This window comes from Athene cunicularia (assembly GCF_003259725.1).
Source record: "Athene cunicularia isolate RWA chromosome 17 unlocalized genomic scaffold, athCun1 chr17_part1, whole genome shotgun sequence".
In the NCBI taxonomy this organism is placed as follows: Eukaryota; Metazoa; Chordata; class Aves; order Strigiformes; family Strigidae; genus Athene; species Athene cunicularia.
The window spans coordinates 4,958,653-4,974,520 of NW_020799122.1; the positions used below are offsets into that span (position 1 = coordinate 4,958,653).

The window sequence follows — 15,868 nt, forward strand, 5'->3', positions numbered from 1 at the left end:
AGGAATATCAGACCTTGAGAGGTGTCCCTGCTCAGGGAGAGTCACCTGGAATGAGTCCAGGGAGAGCTCAAATTGGGCCTGTCCTGATGGCAATATTTATAGACTGAAGCAGTTGTCTGCTAGTCAGTAGTATAGACAAGATGGATGTCTTCATTTTAGCTTCAGTATCTTGTTCCATACATTGGTTGTCTTGCATTTTGGGGCTTTGAAAACACCTTTTGAAATATTTTTCTGAGGCATCTTTGCTACCTTGTACATGAGCCGGGAGCTCTCCACCTCGTAGTTCACCCCAGGGCGGGAGGCCTGTTGCTCCTTTAAAATGCAATTTCTCTGACAAAAATGCATAAGCAAGCCAGGGTGGGAACTGTAAACTTGGAGCTATGACACAGACCTGACTTCTGCCACACATGAAAAAAAGGAAGAGACTGTGTCCCTCCTTGCCGCAGCTCTGGGAATGGAGTAAGGAAATGGCTCCTCACCTGCATGGGAGGTGCGGGGAGGGGCGGGAGGCGGCTTCGCCCCTGCCGTGAGCGGCGGAGGGGCCCGCGCTCCACTCGGCTTCCCTTTTGTCGCAGTCCCGCTCCCTCCCTCCGCCTCAGGGGAGGCGCTGCCCCGCCGGGCCTGCAGTGGCGGGAAGGCAGCGGCGCGCTCCCCGCCTCGGGCGGCCTCCTGGGGCGGTGGGACCGGGCAGCTGCGGTGCTCGGACGGGTGCTCCTGGGGGAGCGGTTGGTAAGTGCTCGGGGGGCTCCGCGGGCGGGGAAACGAGGGAGTGGCTGCGGCGGCTTGAACGGGGAAAACAGAAACTTCGCCCCGTCTCCGCTGGGGTGTTTCTATGAGCAGGTGCCGCTGCTCATCAGTGGGCAGCTGTTAAAGCGTTGCAGGTAAAGGGTTCTGTATCCGTGCACGCTTGTTTAAGCGATTTACTTGCTTAATGTGCGTAGACAGCACCTTTTGTTAGAAGAAGGTGCGATATACACCGTATTGCTGTATTTGAATGACAGAAGGGATTCAGTTGCAGTCATACCGCTTCAGTAAGTGCGTGTTTAATACGAAGTCTTTTAATCTAAATACTAAAACATCTTTTAGTCGATAACGTGTGAACTGAACCGATTTCTGATGATTGCTGTTTTGCTCTAGATCCTCGAAATACAATCAAGGCTCCAGACACCGTCAAGACTCGGTGACCAGGGGATGGATTACTGAAGATAATGCTTTGCTGTGCTGTACTCGAGGGCATGTACGGCTGAAAGCGTAGGACCCCTTCCCTGGAGGCAGGCCACCGCTCTTCTCTTTCCCACCATGTGACCCAGCACACCTGCACAGCAAATAGTTTCCTGTTCTAAAGGTCGATACCACAATTATTTTTTTTCCCTCAGTACGTATGTATGAGAAAATGTATGGTTTTGCTTTACCTAGATTTCCCTTTTGCATTCCTTGTTATGCTAAATATCAGAAGCAATTTCAGTCTTTTTTTTTTAACCTAGTTAACTTCAAGCGTTCATGCTTTTCCAGTATTCTGTTGACTTTTTCAGACTAGCAGGATTTGAGATGACTGTATTGCTGCTTAGTGAAGAAGTTTTATTTTTAGAGGAAGCAATCTGTGGTGAGAATTTTATGATGCTTCCCAACTATATTGATGAAGACAGGAAAGTTTTGCATAAATAGCCTTTGCTTTTAGCAACAGGGATTTGTTGACCTATAAATTTTAGCAAGAGATTAAGCAAAAAACCTAATTAAATTTTGTTCTAATTAGACCTAGATTTTGCAGATACAGTTGTCTGCAAAAGAGGGTTCTTCACCTAGTGTGTAAAGAGCCAATTAACACACAGAGTTATTTGTGTTTGTTACAGTTCTGCCCAGGAAAGGGTGCTAGGCATCAGACTTACAAACACACACCATATTTATTTGATTCTGAACACACAAACCCACAACTCTGTGTAACTATTGGCTAGTTTTATTCCTCGCTTTCATTTAAAGTCACAGTATCTACCTATTGATGTACACAAGCTCAAAGGGTGAGGGGCTCTGTGAAGAGGTGGGTAACTTTAAGTTATAGAGGTGTGGTTTTTGTATTATAATGAGTTAAATTCACCTAAAGGACACAAAACCAGCTACTTCCCACAGCATGTTTTCAGATTACTTTTGCTGATAAATCTCAACTATACAATAGAACTAAGCAACCATAGATTTGTTTATAGCAATAGTGATCCTGGTTACAAAAAACCCTTAGATTCTCAGCTGCAGATTCTATGAGAAACATTTTCTTTTTGTCTTTTGCTAAGTTTTTGCTCTTTTATCCTTTTACAACAATACTGGTAAAACAATGTAATGAATTTAAGCATTATAGTTCTGGAAACTCTGTTAAGTGTGGATGAGGGGTTTTTTTTTTTGCATGTAAAGTGAATTTTCATGTTTTATATATAACTTTACTTTTGTTTGCCATTCAGCAAGCATTTTTCTGTAATGTTCATTTAATGCTTTAATTAGTATTTCTTCATTTAATTACATGCATCTGTACAGCATAAGAACATAAGCATGTAGGCTGCTAACGAGTTACATAAATCCTGATACTTCTCATGTTTGAAAATTAGGTACTATTGTGGCTGAAAGGGAACATTTTGCTGTTTTCAGTCTTTGGACTTCTGTTAATTCCTTCTTCTTTTTATCTAAAGAATGAGCACATGTCGATGGTGCACACTTAGTGGTTCTGACACCACTGAGTTCCTGAAGAGCTATGCTTCTAAACGGTTGTCCCCGGAAGATCTTGAAGGATCCAGTGATGATCTCTGTTACTGCTTGGAGTGTGTGGTTGAATACCACAAAGCAAAGGAAAAATTGCCAAGGTTGCATGAGGTAATTAAGAAATGTGGCTCCTGTGCCATTACTGAGGGGGAGGACTCAGAACTGAAGGAGAACTTCAGAAGAGACTTCTGTGGTCCAGCCTCAGTGTAGGGGAGAGTTTTGTGCAGGGGTTGTGTTTTATTGGTTTTTGGGAATAGGGTTTTAACTGTCTTCTTTTTTGATACTGTTGCAGAGAGCTGGTTGTAAACCAAAATTAATCTTGTTTTGCATATATTCAAATTACTGAGAACTAAAACAGTAGTGGGAAGTTGCTGACTAGACATTATAGCTTGAACTTTTTTCATGCTGTGTTGGTTTGATGTCTGAAAGAAAGAACACCTGCCAAACAACGCTTTCTTTCTTTAATGTATTTTCTTCCTTCTGCTGGCTTCTGTTCAGCTTTGGGTTTGTTCCTCTTCTTCTTTGTTTTAATTTCTCATCTGTAGTTTTGTACTGTGCTGGAATTTCAGAGATCTGATCTTGCAAGCCTGTGAGACTGTGTAATTAAAAACAATCCAAAAAGTTTTAAAACTTTGGTAACTCCCTCACTAGTATCCAATTTTGCATTTTGAAAAGCTTTTTTCCCCTTAGGTGCATGTGTATGTAAAATGAATGTTTGTAGCTAATTGATCATAATACAGATGTCAGAAATCTAGCTGATTTAGCTAGATTTCTCCAGAGGGCAATCCCACCTGAGCACAGATTGGAAATGAGTGGCTGGCCTGCTGAAAGTTCTTTTCTGTGTCTATTAAATGTAGGAAATAACCTTGGTTTCTAGTTTAGATTTGGAGCACTTTAGATGAGGAATGTTAAGTGAGCTGAATCCCCTACAAATATTCAGCAAGTCAGTCAGTCTGTTTGCATTATTTACATTCACTCCCTTCCACTAATACATTGCAAAATAGGTGAGAAAGCAAGATTTAAAAATTGCTTTTCCCATCTTTGTAAATAGGATTGTTTTCTGTAACATGCACTTCTTTATATTGACCAGTGGAACAAAGTTTTGTGACTAAACTATGGCCTGAAATAATTACTGAAATAGTTTATGAATATTTAACAGAATTATAGAAATGCTTTAGGTTTGAATGCCACTCTTTTAAACATTGCTTTATAAGCTTAAATTTGAAGTGAGAATTTTGTCATTTTCGCAATCTGAATTCCATGTCAAAACTTTGTTTCACGCCACGTTTGGAAAGAAACTTTTCAAAATTAAATTTTGAAAGTCTAGTTAAGGTTTTGGCATGTAATAATAAATAATCACTTTCTTCCTAAATGCACTTTGATTGGTTGTTTTTTTCCCCACTGAATAGGTCTTGTGGGAGCTGGAAACCTCCCGTCTTGTTGCCCACATTGAGAAATCCATGCAAGAAGAAGCTGGAGATGATGATGAGTTGTTTATAGTGGATGAGAATGGAGACACACAACTCTCTGGTTATGTGGGCCCAGATTTTGAAAATAACCTGCGAGTGCCCCTTATAGAAATGCTGAAATACCCATATCTGCTGCTGCATGAGAGAGTCGGTATGTATCTCATATATAGTTGGCAGGGAATGGTGGTGTTTCTACTGAAGAAGGTGAAAATAGCAAATAGTAGTTAAACAGAAATAAGTGTGTGTGTGTGTGTGTTATACTTATTTTGACACTAAATAGTGTGGTTTTGGTTTTGTGAGCATATAAATTAGTGCTTACCATAACTGTTTATCCTTTTAGCTGAGCTGTGTGTAGAAGTGCTCTGTAGAATGGAACAAAGTCACTGCTCCTTTCAGGTCTTTGAGAAATATGCGGGAATTTATCTCTTTTTGGTACACCCAAATGAACTGGTAAGTTACACTTTTCATTCTGCTAAAACTGAGTTTTAAATAGTATCAGAACAGATTCTTATTTTTAATTATACTGAATGCTAGTATTTTCATATTCTTATTTCAGGTGTTTGATTTTTCTGTATTTTTCTTTGTCTTTATATAAATGAGATTTCTACAGGAATGTAGTTGCTGTTGCTGAAGGAGAGAAGATTCTTTTGTAATAACTTCTAGAATCACTTCATTGTTTGCATTTAGTCAGCAGAAGTTACAGATGTTCAACCAAACTCTAAATTTATGCCCCATACTTCCAAATGGAATTCTTAAGTGGGTCTGGGTTTGTAACTTAACATATTAATCCCCTTCTTCCCTGTTCTTTCTCCATCCCTAGAAGCTTTCACATGTTAGTAATATTCAGAATCTTAAAATTGAAAAAATTGAGATTAGTGTAGTTACTTGCACGAGGAGATGCTCAGCAGTGTACTTCCTCTGAAATGCTTTTAATTGTCACTGAATTTTGTCATTATAAACGAGGCAATACAGTGTTTTAATGCATTTGTGTGTTCTGTGGTGAGACAGCTCAAAACTCTGCAGATCTTTTTTTTTTTTTTTTTTTTTTTTTTTTTTTTTTTTGGCCTGAATCCATATGGGATAGTTTCATATTGAACAGTCAAACAGTCAGAGGTCAAAAGTTCATTAGTTCATTTGAAAGTGTAAACAGGACTGCTTCATTCTTTGTGGCATTTAAAGTATCAGCTGATCTTAGTATGATTCATGCTGGTGTAGATAGTGGAGACTGCTCTCTTTTTCAATCCAGTCTCTTAAGAAAGTAACAAAAAGAGAAATTTTTGGAATACTGGAAATGTGTCTAGGTTGGAAGGGTTGAGAGGCTTTGCAGTTGTTACCAACAGTTCTGTTTTTTGCTGGTTAAAAGGATTTGAGAGATTTAAAAAAAAAAAACCAAACAACAAACCAACAAACCACCACCCCTGAGTTTCTCAAAGCAGTACAGATGTGTCTAGAGTTCCTGCTTTTCTACATTGTTTTGGAGATAATGTATTATCCAGCAAGAAGGGTGTTCCTTCAGACTACATACATGCATCCTAGAAGCGAAACCGATACCAGTAACAGGGAAGAGTACTGGAAAATAGTGATAATATAGAGATTTTAGGAACATAAGACCCTGCTACAATTGGGAGGGCCTGTTGAAACAGTGAATCCTAATTTCATGCACCGTGTTAATATTGAAGGGCGATGGAGTGCTTTCTTTGCGTGAGCTTGGAAATGTCCCTGTGTGGTGTGTTTCTGTAAACTGAATTTGGACGTGTAGCTGTCAAAGGGGCACTGAACTGTAACTCAAGTGGGCTGTTTGTTGTGTGAGTTCATACTATTGTTTTCCTGCCTCTTGATGTGCTTTGGAGAGTCAGGTTACATTGGCTGTGGCTGGTGGGCAGGTTGTGGCTGTACAGTTTCCAGGAGTGGCTTCCTTCAACACCAGTGGGGACTACAGATTTTCAAGTTGTCCTAAGTATAAGGCAAGAACAAAAACCAAATGCTGCCCCTTTGTCACATGAATCCCAAGGAGTTTTATTTCTATATATTACCCTGAATTTTAACTTCTTTGTTACCAACATCTCGTAAGTATAGTAAGCCTGTATCTAAGGTTATTTTGGAAAAAGACTAACTCTTACTTGCAATTACTGTAGTAAAAATACACTTTTGTCCATTTTGTAGTAGCAGTGATTCCTAATCTTACAGCATCGTGATTTTATTTGTTATTAATGTATAACTTTCTTGTTTCAATGCTTAGATTCGTCGATGGGCCATCCTAACAGCAAGGAATTTAGGGAAGGTTGACAGGGATGATTACTATGACCTACAGGAAGTGCTGACTTGCTTGTTCAGAGTTATTGAGTTGGGGCTTTTTGAGAGGCCAGATATTTACAGCTCTTCAGTGGTTGAGAAGGGTAAACTCATCCTTCTGCCATCTCATTTGTATGATACTGCCAACTACAAGAACTATTGGCTAGGTGAGTATTTATGATCAGAAATTAATTTCTACGTGTAGTCTCTCATCTTCTAAGCACTTCTTTGAAGTCAGAGTTCTACTATTTCATAGGGGCTGTATGCTTTGGGGCATGTTAAATAGGAAAATGGAATGTTGCACAGCTGCAGCAGTGAGGCAGCACTTAATTAGTTTTGGGTTGCTGCTGATCTCTTGTTACACTGGTAATGGCATTGGGAAATGATCCTTGATTTGGTGAAAGTTATAACAAAGTTTTGCAAATATACAGACAGGTTGCTTTTTTTTTTCGATAGGGATTTGTATGTTGCTGACAGTGCTGGAAGAACAAGCTATGGACTCCTTGTTACTGGGCCCAGACAAACAAAATGATTTCATGCAGTCTATACTTCACACCATGGAGAAAGAAGCAGCTGGTAACTAGTTTTGATACTGAGATTACTACAGTTCATAGCTTATTTTTCATCTTCATCAAACTTCCTTGTTTGATGAATAAATTCTTAGTAGTGTAATGGTGAGGTGGTTTTAACTGAAGCTTGTTTATTTTCTGGAGGATGGGCAGTATTGCACAATATTTAGGCAATACTGACAAATACTGAAAAATGAGTTTCAAACAAACTTTTAAATGGAGAAGGGTTGATAGTGCTTTGCGTAAGGCTGGTTTAGAGCTTTTGAGAGGACAGATCTATAATTTCTACTATATTGTTTTCATTGAATGTACAGGTTGTATGGGAATGTGTGGCATGACGTTTGAATTTTGTGTCCTAAAATAAAGAAATACCTTCTAAACTGCTGCAACTTGCGTAAAACTTGACTCCTCTGTCTGTCTGAGGGAGTCCCTTTTGCAGCTGGGAGTTTAGACTAGTAGCCCTTGGGCCGTTCTTGTAGGCCACATGCCACAGCATAGCCCAGGAATGGCACATGAACTCAAGACCAGGGCTGCTTCTTAAGTGACTAGATATTTATAAACTTAGCATGTTTATTGAGGATATGATATTATCTTATATGAAGAAGGAAGAACACACTTGAAGGAAAACCAATTGCTTCTGGCTTGAATTTGAAGTGTAAATTGTGATAACAGTGTAAGTTGTACTCACTTCTTAGAACAGCACTGCAGAAATCAGTGTGGAAGAATCAGTTTCACAGAGATAGGGAATGTTAGTAAAAGTTACCCAGATTCCTCTTGATTTAAGACTGCATAAAGAGCAGTGTCTGTATGGGTGAATGAGGTTGACTTTTTTCATCTTTTTAGTTTTTCCCAGTTAAAAAGTATAGTTGCGGCTTAGTAGAATACGTATCGTTACATTAATATTTAAGAAAAATCAATGAAAACCAAATACTTTCAACTTGAGCTTAGTCTAAGAATGTACAGGACTCTTGCATTTCAACTCTCCCCAATATTACTGTTATGTTTCAGATGATTCTGCTGACCCCTTCTGGCCTGCGCTGCATTGTTTCATGGTTATTTTGGATCAGCTCGGATCTAAAGTATGGGGTCAGCTTATTGATCCTGTCCAAGCCTTTCAAACCATTATCAACAGTGTGAGCTACAACAATGAAATAAGAAATATACGCAGTAGCTTTAAGAGGTCAGTTTTATTAAGAGACTAGAACAGTTTTATGATTTTAATACAAGGTAGTGTAGTAGCTTGGTCTTGGTTTTCTTGTCAGTGTTGCCTTAATTTGTGTTGAGGGAGGGAAATGGCAAGGAAAAAAATCAGATGTTGCCAACTTGAAGCAATGAAGAGATGAACTAGGTCCGTTAAAATTGTGAGGTTCTTAAAAAAAAAACAAAAACCAAAAAACAAACACAAAAAACCCACAGAAAAACAAAACACAAAACAACTTTTTGACTACTGTGCACTTTTTGACTACTGTTGCACTTTTCGATAATTTTTTTTTTTTTCTGAATCAGGAAGGCTGATAACTGTTTAGTGCTTATTTAGTGCTATAACCATCTTGCACTTAAGATTAATGAGTATTGCCAAGTTTGAGACTCTTAGTAAAATTATGGATTTAACCTAGTAAAATTATGGATATTTCTGGATTTTCAGTGGATGACATTGTTTTAGATTTTATTGTAGTTCCAGGTGACAACTGATGTGAGTTTACTTTCAGCTTATGTTAAGCCTCAAATATTTCTCAAGATTAGATTTACTTAATGCTGCTGTATGGTTTTAAAAGTTTTATGCCTTTTCTGAATCTATTCCTGTCAGGGAAATAATAAAATGCATGGAACTGTTCTCTAATAGCTTGGATAACATAGTGAACTTTTGGAAAGGAAATTCTTTAAAACATGTAGCAGGCATCAGATACTCCTTTGAAAGGTTTTGTCTTCATATACTTACATCCTAAGATAAAATTGATTTTTTTTGGAATCACTTCTGAGTGACAATATTGTTAGTATTGAACTGGAAGTTAATTAGGTAAAGTGCTTTATTCTGTGCAGAAGTCAGTACACTACTGGGAAAGCTAGAAATAGCTTTGATGGAAAAGAATTTTGCTACGTAAGGTCCCAAGACTTTAGGAACACTTCTGATTTTGGAAAACTGAAGTTGTGCCTTACTTTAAAAGGTTGGTGGGAAAATAGTTCCTGGACAACCATACCACTTGTTTACTGTTTTCCTCTGATGTATTATGCATCAACTTTGATTTGTAATGACTTAAATGTTCAGTATTTTTATACACACAGGGTCTCTAATGTTGTAGATACAGATACGTATATAAGGAATGTTACAGGTGCTGAGGAAGGGATAGTAAAGGAGATTTTCTTCAGATAAACAAGCTATTTAAGTGTTATGTTCAAATAGTTGCATCCAGAGTTTATGAGTACGTAGTCATGAGTGAACTGCATCTATGCATAGAAAATTCAAAGCAAATGCAATTCTTCTGGGTGTGTGTTCTAGGTAGTAAAATCCATGGCTTACTAGAAAACTCTTTCCTGAGGCAGTTGCTTCCCCTGCCTCTTAACAGGCAGGATAGAACTAAAACAATTTTAAATACGATATCTTTTCGTAGGTATGTTTTACTGCTGACAAAGTCTAAGTCACATGATCAGTAGCTGCAAAGTAAAATCTTCTTGGCCAGTTGGCTTTCTTGTACTTCGTCAGTTGTGTGGAGTCTGTAATAGTTTGTATTTCTTTTTAGGATGAAATCTGAACCGGAGTCAGACTGTGGTGATGACATGGTTACTTGCAGTCAGATGGTGTATAATTATAACACAGAAAAGCCCCAAAAGGTATTAAATATTTTATTTCCCTGTTCTTTGAACTCTGATCGCTGAATGACACTGTCAATTTAAACCATCTATAAAATACAGAGGGGAAGATACCCAAGAGAAGCAGTGTATGTTGTAAAGAAAAAATGTATGTCACTATTGTGTGCCAGTCTGGTCACTTGTTTAGCTGGTACTTTCAGGCTGTAAGAGGAAAGAAGAATGTGTTTGTGAATTAGACAGAGATGGTATTAAAGCCCAAGAATTCATATCAAGATTGAAACAAACATTGGTACCTCAAATGAAAACTCTGAATTAAGTTTTTTAAAAAAGCTGCTGATTTTTTATTTTTTTTATTGTTTCTTGGTATATTTGTTTAAAATACAAATATATTGATTATGGAGTAATGACATATGCTTTGATATACTTTCAGACATTAGATTGTGCTCCAAAATGGCACTATTTTGTTTCTTGTTATAAAGCAGAGTAAACATTTTTGAGTGTGTTCTTCTCTTGATGGTGTTGTATTCATGAATGTCTTTTGAAGGCTTTAAATGTATATTTGATTATCTAACGTTAAATTATATCGGTATAACATCGTCTTTGGAGGGTTTCACAGTGGTTTTTAAAGGAAGTACTACTTTACACTTATTTCATAGGTTGTTTTAGGAAATGAGTTCATTATACATGCGTTATGCGTTGATCTTTATTTTTTGCATTTTTAAAAATTTTGATTTTTGACTTACTTTAGGATGTTACTCTACTTTTGACTTACTTTAAAGGTGTTACCATTTAACAAACATATATTTGAAAGAAAGTAACCTTTATAGCTAGAATACAAACCTGGCAGATAAAACACTGCAGATGCACATAATGAAGATGATGTGTGGTGAATTTATTTTTCAGGATACTGGCTGGAAGACAGCCATTTGTCCAGACTACTGCCCCAACATGTACGAAGACATGCAAACACTGGCTAATGTGCTTCAGTCTGATATTGGCAGAGAGATGCGTGTCCATCACAGCACGTTTCTGTGGTTCATCCCTTTTGTTCAGTCACTTATGGATCTCAAGGACTTGGGTGTAGCATATATAGTAGAGGTCATTCACTACCTCTGCTCAGAAATCAGAGGTATTCTCAATGAAAGAATGCAGCAGTGTGACAAAATCTCTGAATTTTTTCTCCTGATCTTGGTGTCGATTATTGAACTACACAGAAATAAAAAGTGCCTGCATTTGCTGTGGATTAGCTCCCAAGAATGGGTGGAAGCAGTGGTGAGATGTGCTAAGCTTCCAGGTATAGCATTTACACGGTGCACTGAAAAAGCATCTGGACACTATGCAAGAGGTTCATCAGCAGTATCTTTACAAGCCTCTAACTCTGTGCAGCATGCCTGCGTGCAGTTGATACGGAGCCTTCTTAAAGAAGGCTATCAACTTGGGCAGCATACTCTTTGCAAGCAATACCTAGACAAACTCAATCTTCTTTTGCGAGCAAATCTATCTTCAGGTTGGCAGCTGAACATCCAGGAAACCCAGGAATTACAAATGTGTTTAAGGCAAGTTATAAGAAGTATAAAGGACAAAGTATTGAATACCTCCATGTCTGTAGGAAACACAAACTCTACCACTTTGCCTGCCGCCTCTATAAAGCAAGAGAGGAGTGTATATAGTGATGGATTTGAGATGGGTGCACACAGCAGAGATGACCTTTGTTCACCATTTGTTGCTGTATGGAAGGAAGGCAGAGGTGGAGATTCTAGAGAGAACCCTTTCCCTAGAAGAGAGACTGCCTGGGAAGAGGAATGTAGAGATGCATTTAAAAGTTCAAGATCTTGGACACCCACAGATATGAATATTAAAAAGGAATGTAATGACTTCACAATGTGGGAATATGTCTGCCCGCAGGACTCTTTGGCACCTAAAATATGTGGGAAAGTTAAGGAAAATAGAAACAGTGACCTTGTGGTAAGGCAAAGTGATACAGATAATCAGTGCTTTAATCCAAGCGCCCAGCATTCAGATTTCAGAAGAGAAGAGTCGGGAAACAAATGTGAAGCAGCATCCATAACACCAATGCATCTGGCTGCTCAAACTCATATTGGTTCTCCAGAACGTGTTTATAGCTCAGATGTAAAGGAAAGCAGTATGTCTCCCAGTTCCTCTTCAAAGTTTAAAGTAGATGCACATAAGCTTGCGAATTTGAAAGACAAAGTACAGAAAATCAAATGGCCCTCGGAATTACTGAAGCCAGCAAAGCCATGTGACTTAAAAAAATCCCATTTAGCAACAAGTGCTTCAAAAGCAGAGGTAGAGCAATCTAAGTTTAGCACTGACTACATGTGTACAAGCAAAGATAAACATCAGGGAGTGAATACATCATGTGGAAATGAAATCTCTGTTGATAGTTCATCTTCAAGGAGTTATGAAAGTACACAGGAGAAGAGTGTTAGCAGTGCTTTTCAATCCGGACTGGTCCTCACTAAACAGGTATCAAAAGAAACACCACTAGATTGCTCTAGCTCCTCTAAAAATGTACCTGGTGTGGAGGAAAATGAAGATGGCAGTATTTTGCTTCCAGAAATTAGTGACACCTCACTGAAAAAAGTAGCCACTGAAGAAAAATCAGTGTTGAAGTCTCTGTTTAAGAAAGACACTGACATGCAAACTTCAGACTGGGGACAGCCTAATCTAAATGACTTGGTTAATTATGACTGTAAAGGTCAAATTTCAAAGACATTTTGTATGGATAAAACTTCAGGAAATGGTTGTGTTCCATCTAGCTCTGAAAACAAGAGGGATATATCCAACTCTGCTTCTCAGATCAGGCCACTGTCAGTGAAGTGTGAATCAAGTGACAGGTTATTTGAATTTTCAGAATATTTCAAGAGAGAAAATTCAGTGGGGAAGGAGGAGGAGGATTTTGCGAAGATGGATTCTGAAGATAATTTAACAGATTCCCAGGTTGATAGAGAACTCAGTAAATTAGCTGCGCATGCTAGAGGTGTTGATTTTCCTTTTGATGCAAACCAAGAAACCTCAGTGCCTCAAAATATTTGTGGTATTAAAAGGAAAGTGAAAGGTGCTGTAAGATCTTCCAGTGATGACCAGGGTACCAAGTCTCCCTGTGATACCGATAGCCTTGACAATCAAGTCATTATAATTTCAGACTCTTCCGATGAAGAAGAAAAAGGTGTGGCTGACAAGGAGGAAACAAAAAAAAGGAATGAAAATGTGTGTTCTGAAAAGCAGCCTTCAACTTCCAGCTGCATTTCTGATAGTGGTAACAAAACAAAAGCAAAGGCTCCAAACTCTCCCTTGTTACTGGAAGACTGTGAGTCTCAGTACTTTGAATTTGAAACAGAAGATGATGTCTTTTCGGTTTGGCAAGATACTCAAGTGTATAGTATGGAAGAAACTCAAGAGTATAAACAAGATCGTGTTTTGACATCGGTTGATAGAAGTAGTTCAGATGTCTTAGTGAATGATCACACAAATGAATGGGGTTATGATATGGATTACATGAGCGATGATACCATGGAAGAGGCAGCGAACTTGACAGAAAAGCAGGTAGAAAACATTTCTCATGAGAAAGAAGCTGATAATACAAAACTAACTAATTCAACGTTGGAAGAATCTGTTAGTAAGGGAAGTCCAAAAGGTCAACTGGAGAATTTTGCAGACAAAGGTACTGTTGCTAAAGACTTCACCCTGGACTCAAAAGTGACTGAACACAGAGCATCTACATCTAATGTCTCATTAGCTTCAAAATTGGCCCTTAAGAAAAGTAGCATGAGCCCACGGAAGAAAATAGCGAAATCTGAGATAGCAAGAACCAGTCAAAGAAGTCCTAAAAAGCCTCCTGTTCTTAAAACAGCACAAAATAAATTACTTCAAAGTACATCAAAAAATTCACAACCTGGTAGGTTAATGCCTGCTGTGGTTCCTCCAAGGAAAGTTCGGCAGCGTCCTGCACCAGCATCAACTGTAGAAAAACTTGGTCTGAAGAAGGCACCCCGCAAAGCATTTGAATTATCCCAGAGGTCTTTAGATAGTGTAGCTGCATTGCGCAGCCATGGTAAAGCTGCAGGGAGAGTTGGAGTTGCACAGAAACAGAAGACTAAGCTAATTGCTCCTCAGACTTTGTCTGTAAAGCACAATAAAAAATTACTAGCCTGCCAAGACCGTCAGTTTTTAAGGCAGATAAGGCCCCAAAAGAGCGTCAGAGTGAAAAGTCCTGCAGCAAGTTCTGAGAGTAGAAGTAAAAACGTTAGCAAAGTGAATACAAAATCTATGAAACAAATGCCTAAAAGTTTTGAACTGGCATCTGTTGAAAGATCTGTCAAAAACCAAAGAGAGAAAAAAAGGGAGGAGACAGTTTGTCCCTCTGCCAGTGAGAGAAAATTTGAAAGTCTGTCTGTGAAGGAGACATATGTCTCTAGAATGCCATGTTCTTCAGACTCAAACAGAAAATTGGAGGATAGCAGTATGATGGTTCCTCCTGTATCTAGGGATTCAAGTCTCTCTTCAGCTGCACTTGTTGGAGATAAAGATGAACCTTCAGGAGAAGGTTGCATTGTGCAGCCTGAGAGTGAGACGACAACTTCAGAAGAAAATGGAAGTAAACCAAATGAAAACAGGGAGGATGATGATAGTTTATTTTTAACTCAGTTAGATCCTATAGATATGGACTTGTGTTCTCAGGAGGAAAGTGTTCAAGATTATACTGTAGCTAGTAAAAAGCCAGAGGAAATGGATACTGCTGAAAGACTTCAGCAGGATGAATCCTCGACTCCTGTGAAATCGAAGTACAAAGACTGTGTGGAAAAAGCAGGAGAGGGCTCTAGTAACCATCCAGGCACCAGCTCAGAAACAGATCACTTGTTTGCCAAACCCTCTCTCCTGCCACCTTCTAAAACAAGAAAGCCTTCCACTACCAAAACTTTCAGCTCATCAAGTTCTTCACGGAATGCAGCCTTCAGCAAGGATCTCGAAGATGTTAAAAAGCCACCATCGGCTTCAAAAAGCAAACTGAATGCAGCAAAACCAGTGGCGGCCAGGCCACCAAATGCAATGGCCATACCAGCAGGAAATCAAACATCCAGGTCTCCAAGTCCCAGTAAAGTACTTCAACCCCATAGTTCTAATAATGTTCTCTGGTCACAAAATAGACAGAATGACAATGCTTCAAATATTTCCCGAAGGCCTGCCCCAGAAGCACGTTCTAACTTTCTTGATAGTCAGCAGCGTGAAAGATTGTTTTATGATGTAATTCTGCACTGGACTTATGAAATGTTTACCTACGCCAGCCAGGTTGGAACTCCAGTTAATCTGCATTCTGTAGTACACTCTGTTCCTGTCCGGTTTCGGGGATACGATGAGTATTTTAGTACGTTTTTCCCCTTGATGATGCTAAATGCCTTTGAAACGGTAAGTAGGTATCTGCCTCTTGGTTTGTTTTCATCAACCCTTATAAATTTTATCAAGAGATTAAAAACTCTTTTATGTCCTCTATTTACCTTCTGAAAGTGTTTGGGTACAGATCTGAATAAAGGAATGATTTCGGGGAAATATCAACAGTTATGTTTAAGATTGGGGACTGTCAATGTTACCTCAGCTTTTTTGTTTTTTGAGTGTGCACCCACAGTAGCATGCAAAAGGAGGGGAAAAAAGAAGGTGATTCCTCTTTCTTTATAGCATGTAAAGCTTAAAATAAATTAAGAACCTCAGATCTTTCAATGACAGTGTCTGTAAAGAGGATAAGAATGTAGTTTTGGCTTATGTAGAGAATTTATGTGAGAGGGTAGGTTAATCTGAGAAGTACTTTTTTTCTAAACAGCTTAACTTTGATAGTTTAAGGGTGGGAGAACGCAGTGTTCCTTCAGTTAAAGTCTGTATGCTTTCAAGTTCAGCCATTGCTTCACTTCTGTAGAAATAAAGTAGAAAGTCAAGTAATACCAGGATAATACTGGTATTTTGAGGTGAAAATGC

The 15,868-nt window shown here is 38.7% G+C and overlaps 1 protein-coding gene across 3 annotated transcripts in view; it reads left to right on the top strand.

The window, feature by feature from the left end:
• Positions 1–500: 500 nt before the first annotated feature.
• Positions 501–15,868, top strand: part of SETX (senataxin) — a 36,876-nt gene continuing 21,508 nt past the window's right edge. The window contains exons 1-11 of one of the 3 annotated variants that reach the window (XM_026860728.1): positions 501–729; positions 942–1,031; positions 1,138–1,395; positions 2,673–2,853; positions 4,152–4,362; positions 4,552–4,661; positions 6,451–6,670; positions 6,960–7,079; positions 8,081–8,252; positions 9,811–9,901; positions 10,784–15,307. In XM_026860728.1, the coding sequence (XP_026716529.1) occupies positions 1,382–1,395; positions 2,673–2,853; positions 4,152–4,362; positions 4,552–4,661; positions 6,451–6,670; positions 6,960–7,079; positions 8,081–8,252; positions 9,811–9,901; positions 10,784–15,307 (5,643 nt within the window). In that variant the 5' untranslated portion in view covers positions 501–729; positions 942–1,031; positions 1,138–1,381. The remainder of the gene's footprint in view (positions 730–941; positions 1,032–1,137; positions 1,396–2,672; positions 2,854–4,151; positions 4,363–4,551; positions 4,662–6,450; positions 6,671–6,959; positions 7,080–8,080; positions 8,253–9,810; positions 9,902–10,783; positions 15,308–15,868) is intronic. The other 2 variants (XM_026860730.1, XM_026860729.1) reach the window with 2 other exon arrangements.